Source organism: Cebus imitator, unplaced genomic scaffold, assembly GCF_001604975.1.
Source record: "Cebus imitator isolate Cc_AM_T3 unplaced genomic scaffold, Cebus_imitator-1.0 Scaffold181, whole genome shotgun sequence".
Classification (NCBI taxonomy): Eukaryota; Metazoa; Chordata; class Mammalia; order Primates; family Cebidae; genus Cebus; species Cebus imitator.
This window is the reverse complement of record NW_016107496.1, coordinates 1374406-1381233: the sequence shown is the minus strand read 5'-3', so window position 1 is coordinate 1381233 and position 6828 is coordinate 1374406. Positions and strand designations below refer to the sequence as shown.

The window sequence follows — 6828 nt, the reverse complement described above, 5'->3', positions numbered from 1 at the left end:
AAAAAAAAAAAAAAAAAAAAAAAAAAAGAGAAAGGGACCTGGAAGGGGACGAGGTTTGGGAAAGGAAGATCATGAGTTCAATATATTAGATATGGCCATGAATTATGAAAATTTCCTACTTTAGCCCCTGAGGGTAAGAAGAAAGGCAGAAAGCAGAAAGAAGTTTTACCTTGATATCAGCTCTGAGCTCAACCAATTGCTGCTCTGACATTTGAACAGCCACATGAGTCATCTTCTTTAGAAGTTCAGCCTTCTTTTGTCGGCTGAGCAAAATTTCCACTGTAGAGGAAGAGTGAGTGTGAACCTTATGTTGCTGCTAAATAGGATAAAGAACTAGAAATATAAGCCTTGCAGTAGGTATTTGGTTAGCCAAAGGTTTAGTTGCCTATCCATCCAGAAAATGAAAATATTAAAAGTCTGGTCTCCACCTTCCATTGGTTCTCTGAAGGCAGTTAAGTGGTAAACATTTTTTATAAATCACAAACACTCATAAATCATTTGTCATTTCTCTTCCTGGTCAAAAAAATTTAATCAAGATGCACATAAATTTAAAAGGAAATATACACAGATAATAAAAAATTTCATCTAGAATAATTGGGTATAAACTGAAAAGAGCATCTCTCTTATTTCTGATTTTGTGGTCTTCTCTCCAGAGGAAACCACTGTTCACCATTTCTTATGTACACTTCCAAATATTATCTATGTATATACAACAAGTATACATATATATCTCTCCTTTTTCCCTTCTCACAAATGTTAAGCATATCATACACATGGTCTTCCTTTACCTTAGCTATTTTTACTTAATATATCTTTAAGTTTATTCCCTATTAATACATTTGGATCACCTTCATTCTGTTTAACAGCCAACCAGTATGTGGCCATACCACAATTATCTACTGAGTTCCCTAGTGATGGGTATTTAGATTGTTGCACCCTTTTAAGAACCACCTTCTCTGGCATGCTCCCTAATATACATCTTGGATATGGTCATGGCAGGGAACAGACAATAAAAATCTCCCAGAGAGACAATGGCTACAGTGGAAACTGGACCAAAGAAATCCTCCCAGAAAGCACATAAACCACCCAGAGAATGTTCTTTATTACCAGAGAAGGGACTCTGCTATTCTTTCCTGTCCAACATGATTTGATCATTGCTTTTCCAGTGGGAATTTTTACTATAAATATCCTCTTCTTTCTCCAACAATGTAATATTGGAAGAGGGGGCATTTAGACTTTCTTCTAGTTTATGAGACTCCATCCTTGGAAGATCTGAAATTACTGTGAAGACTCAGCCTGTGAGCTGAATATTAACTAACTAGATGAGACTTTGGAGGTATTGCCATTGAGGAGGTAGTGAACATATTCTCATTTTAGAAAAATGAGAGATACTGGGTAGGGAAGGACTATAGCAAAGACCGTTAGTTGACTGAACATAGCTATATTCAGGAACATTCAGGGCTATCAGAAATCCAATATTGTTGGGCACCAACATAATTACATTTAAAAAATCTATTATTTTCTGGCTTTGCCACAGCCGAAATGGTCATGTGATATGGTTTTGCCACTGAGATATAAGCAGAACTCAAAAAGAGCAGGGTTTACAGGAAAGTGCTTTAAAGAAGTCTTAGCATCTAACATTTTATCCCATCTCGACTGGACCCTAAGGAGTTATCTTTTGACCGTAAGCACACTCTAAGAATGGCTGGGCAGAAGGACAGAAGAACCTGGGTCCCTAATGTCATCTTGGAAATGTCCTGCCAGCCCTGAGTTGCTTACCTCTGTACTTTCCATTTCCTGAGAGAAAAGAACACACATTTACTTAGGCCACTCTGCTCCATGTAGTCAAACTCAATCCCTAACTGATATACATAGAATCCTGTAACATGCTGAGGAATTAGCCAAATTCATGTCAGAAAAAACGGAAGTTTTAAAGAGTTACACCAGATATTACAGCAAATTTACTTGGCCCAACTGCCACAGAGATGCACACATGGGCTGCCCAGACCCAAGTCATGCTAATCAGCCAGGGCCCACTTCTCAGGAGTCAGGAGCATGCCTACAAAATTTTATTAACACCAAAGCCCAACAGTTACAAATGATCTATTGGTTTAGCTCCCAAGATAAAAACTATTTGCCATTTGTATCAGCTTCAGTTTCTCTCAGCTCTAGCATTCGGTGATTCTAAGAAACAATTACATAGCTCTCAAAATGGCGAAAATGAGGTGAATAAAGATTTCTACACATAACAAATAACTAGAGGACTTAATTATACAACATTGGAAAAGACTGAAATACTATAAACCTATCAATTACTTCATAAAATTATAATATGTAAAAAATAAAAAGAAGCACCTCTTGATAGCACTGAAGTAATTATATGGTGTCACTGAGAACCAGGATTTTCAGGGAGAAAAGAGCTAAAGATATAAAACTGATGAAGTTAAGTAAAACTCTTGAGTGCTGAATTTGATAAAATCAGATTGGCCACAAATTGATAACTGATTGAAGCTGAGTGACGGGAGTTTGCCACATTAGCCTATTTAAATTTTCTATTAATATAAAAGATATATTAAAATTTTTCAAAGCACTTTTTTTTTTTTATTTCAAGATGGGGTCTTGCTCTATTGCCCAGGCTGGAGTGCAATGGTGCAATCACAGCTCACTGCAGCCTCGACCTCCTGGGCTCAAGTGTTCCTCCCATCTTAGCCTCTCAAGTAACTGGGACTACAAGCACATGCCACCACACCTGGATAACTTTTTGCTTTTTGTAGAGATGAGGTCTCACTATGTTGCCTAGGCTGGTCTCAAACTCCTAGGCTCAGGTGATCCACCCAAAGTGCTGGGATTATATGCATGAGCCATCATGCCTGATCTAAAACCACCTTCTTCTCAAAAGTAAGAAATATGTCTTCTTAATGGTTTTAGTTTATCTGAATTTCCATCTTCAAAAAGAGTATACAGATATAAGAAAGGGCTGAAACGTCAAATTTATAAACTCAAGGCATATTGCTCAATGTAAACGAAATCTTACCTCTGAAAAACAGTGGAAGGCATCTCTGCAACATTCTCAAATTTTCAAGTTAAAATGGACCAAAACTGAAGTCATTTCAGTGCTTTAAAACTGCCTCCTCTGGTCCATAACCACACACACAACTGATTTAACCGTAAGTCATGATCTTGACCTAGCCCAGTATTTCCATTCTTACCAGTTTGAGGGTTGGTTAAAATAAACAACCTTCCTAATAAATCTGGCATTCAATGCAGGAAGGTAAAACCTGCCACTGAAAAAAAAAAAAAAAAAAAAAAAAAAAAAAAACCCCCAAAAAAAAAAAAAAAAAAAAAAAAAAAAAAACCTGCCACTGAAATGCCCCAAATCAATGTCATTGTACATGTTGCAGTTGGCACTCCCTTGTCTTCATGTATCTGTGTATGTTTAACCTAACACTTAACAGAAATGATAAAAAAAAAAAATACATTTTTTTCTGTAAAAAACCTCACCAATCATCGAAATTAGATTCCATTCCTCCAGAATCTATTTTAGTAAGCTTTCAAGAAACCCTAGTTATGGTATCTTGAATCTTCAATTCACTAACTTTTCCCTTATCCATCACTAACAGACACTGAGTGAAGACTGTTCTACAAACTGAGAAAACCAAGAAAGCTCTGAGATAGGTAATGACAGGAGTATATACATTCTATTGTAGGCAACCTAATGAAATCTTCTCTGATTGTGCTAAAGGTTCTTTTCCGAGTGGGAAAAATCCCAATCCCAATAGAATTGATTAAACACTGGAGGAAGAAACAAAATAAAATAAAACCTTGGTGGCAGATACCATGATGCAATCTCTTTTTTTTTCTTTTTTTTGAGAGGGAGTTTTGTTCTTGTTGCTGAGGCTGGAGTGCAATGGCATAATTTCAGCTCAGCGCAACCTCTGCCTCCTGGGTTCAAGCGATTCTCCTCCCTCAGCCTCCCAAGGAGCTGGAATTACAGGCATGCCCATGCTCAGCTAATTTTGAATTTTTAGTAGAGATGGGGTTTCTCCATGTTGGTCAGGCTGGTCTTGAACTCTCGACCTCATGTGATCCGCCCACCTCGGCCTCCCAAAGTGCTGGGATTATAGGCATGAGCCACCGTGCCTGGCCACCATGATGCAGTTTCTTATACATTGAACTCTGCATTCAAAATATTAAGATTTGGAAATATTTTTAAATCAGACTCTTTAACGTTATTTCACCTCAAAGAATTCATACGCCAGTACAGTACGACTGCTTAAGGTTATTTAAATATATAAACTCTTATTATGGCATTTATATTGAACTTTTGTTAGGAGGGTTGGGAAGCAGGTACCTACTACTTATGAAGGTAGTAACTTTAATTAAAGATCAATCATCTTACTTGCTTCAGTTTTCACTTTGTCCATTTCAGCAAGCAATGCCACTTCTCGATCCATTAAACTAAGAAAAGATGACAAAGGAATAAAAGGTTTGATCAGAAACTCAAATACAAAATTAGCACATTATTAATAGAGAAAGACGGGTGAGTTTTTTTGCTAAAGGCATACTAAAAAAATAATACAGTATGGGCCACATAAAAATTCCGGTCTTACTCTCAACAAAGAATATTTTTAAAACTTCCCATAAATAAAATAAACAGACCCAATTCCCTTTTATATTGCAATATTGGCACATTGTAGTACATCAATCGCTAGATGTCTAAGAGTTGAGAACCAGCAGATGGCAGTAGCAAGCTACAAAACATATTTTTTAGTAAGCTGTGCTAAAGCAAAAGTTCTTGTGAAAAATTACTTACTTAACCATATATGCACTCACATACTTTCTATATTTATATTTTGGTCTACAAAATTTGATGGCTTTGCACCTATTTTTACCAAGCAATATCCCACTAGGGCACAGTAAACTTATCCATGATTAGGATTTGTATATCTTTAACAGCTGACCATGGTTGCACCAAGTCCACTTACATTTTAGTACTTAGACTGCAAAATAGTCAAAAGATAGACATATAGTGTGCTAGTTTCTGAGAAACATTTAATAGTAACTAGGAAGGATGGAATTATGGATTTCTGGTAGACTTTTTACAGAAAAAGAACATTAAATAGGCAATTAGAATTTTTTTCCACTGCAAATGTAAATGATTTACAGGCACAAAAAGCTTTTCCATGTTGTTATAAAAGAGCCCACGGCCTTCAGTGTATAAGGAGACAGTAGGTTACTCTCTAGTATTCAACCTCCGGATGCAAAGAATTTTCCTTACCATACTTGTGGTGGCAAAAAGAAAAAAAAAAATCTAGAATTTTAATACCTGCACAAACATGGAATGTTCCAACTTTCTTCAAATTTGGAGTTAATTCTCATTTCTCCTTTTGAAGGGGAATATAACTACAGGGCAAATAAAAGTTCCACTCTTGTTTCTGGTTGTAATCACACACACACACACACACACACACACACACACACACTCTCTCTCTCTCTCTGTTGCTCTAATTCAATTTAGCTCAATACATAGTATTGTTAGCACAAAGTAGTTAATGTGGAGACTACAGTGTGAGACATACAAAAATGTCTAAGGCAGGATCATTTCCTCAAGGAGCAAATCTTTTATAGGGAAGTGCCAGAGAACATAGATTTGATAATTGTTATGTATGATGTTAATAAACAGACTTGTAACTAAACAAATTTGGTTGGCATATTAATCCAAAAGCATCAAACTGGAGAGAAGATACAATTATTGTGGGTAGCAATACTTTGCTAAGAAAGCATTTCCCAAACCTTGGCAATATTTTGCTCCAAGAACTCTAGCAGCATTGGAATACCTAAAAGACAAAACAAAAGCACAACTGAGACAGGAGCTGCCAGGCCTACAGTTTGACATTACCTCTCTTCTGTTGCCAAATCACCTTAAGATGCAGACAGTGTCCATCAAATGACAAATCCTTTGTCTCTGACAAAGCTTGTAAAATATTTATTAAAGACTACAGCAAACAAGCCTTTTGCAGCTTACAATCTTTATTATGAGAAGTAGAATGTCAGATGACAATTTTAACAAGCTCTGCATCAACACAATCAGATTTTTTTTTGTGGCAATTTGTGCCAGTACATTGTGACAGCATTTTTTTTCCCCTGTGAGAATGACTAGTGTTTATTTAAATAAACTTTGTTTCTTGATTGACTCAGTGGTGATCACAAGAAATTTATAGGACAGTGCATGGACAACCATATAACCCCTCCAGTGAAAAAAAAATACTAGCTTATAATATATACATCTACCATGTACCCACAAAAATTAAAACTAAAATATATTAGCTTATGTTTTCATGCTAAAAAACAATGAAAAGCAGGTAAGAACTTCTGTTTCTTTTTGCTTGTTGTTTGTCATGTTGCCATCTATGGGTAACATCTAGTGAAAGGTCCTGTGATGTCAGCTCAGCGTTAAATAAAAGAATCTACTAGTTAACTGATGCTGATATAATTCTCAGAAAAAAAGGTTGATCAACATTTATAATTTTCCATTAAAATTTCCACATCTTTAAAATACGAAAATGAGCCGGGCCTGGTGGCTCATGCCTGTAATCCCAGCACTTTGGGAGGCCGAGGCGGGCAGATCATGAGATCAAGAGATCGAGACCATCCTGGCCAACACGGTGAAACCCCATCTCTAATAAAAATACAAAAATTAGCTGGGCATGGTGGCACGTGCCTGCAGCCCCAGCTACTTGGGAGGCAGAGGTTGCAGTAAGCCAAGATCGCACCACAGCACCCCAGCACCCCAGCCTGAGCAACAGGAGCAAAACTCCATCTCAAAAA

The 6828-nt window shown here is 36.8% G+C and overlaps 1 protein-coding gene across 3 annotated transcripts in view; it reads right to left on the bottom strand.

The window, feature by feature from the left end:
- Positions 1–6828, bottom strand: part of SPATS2 (spermatogenesis associated serine rich 2) — a 144882-nt gene that overhangs the window by 8339 nt on the left and 129715 nt on the right. For all 3 annotated transcript variants that reach the window (XM_017545789.2, XM_037744694.1, XM_017545788.2), the window contains 2 exons: positions 4400–4458; positions 170–279 (listed from right to left, as the gene is read on the bottom strand). In XM_017545789.2, coding sequence (XP_017401278.1) covers positions 170–279; positions 4400–4458 — 169 coding nt within the window. The remainder of the gene's footprint in view (positions 1–169; positions 280–4399; positions 4459–6828) is intronic.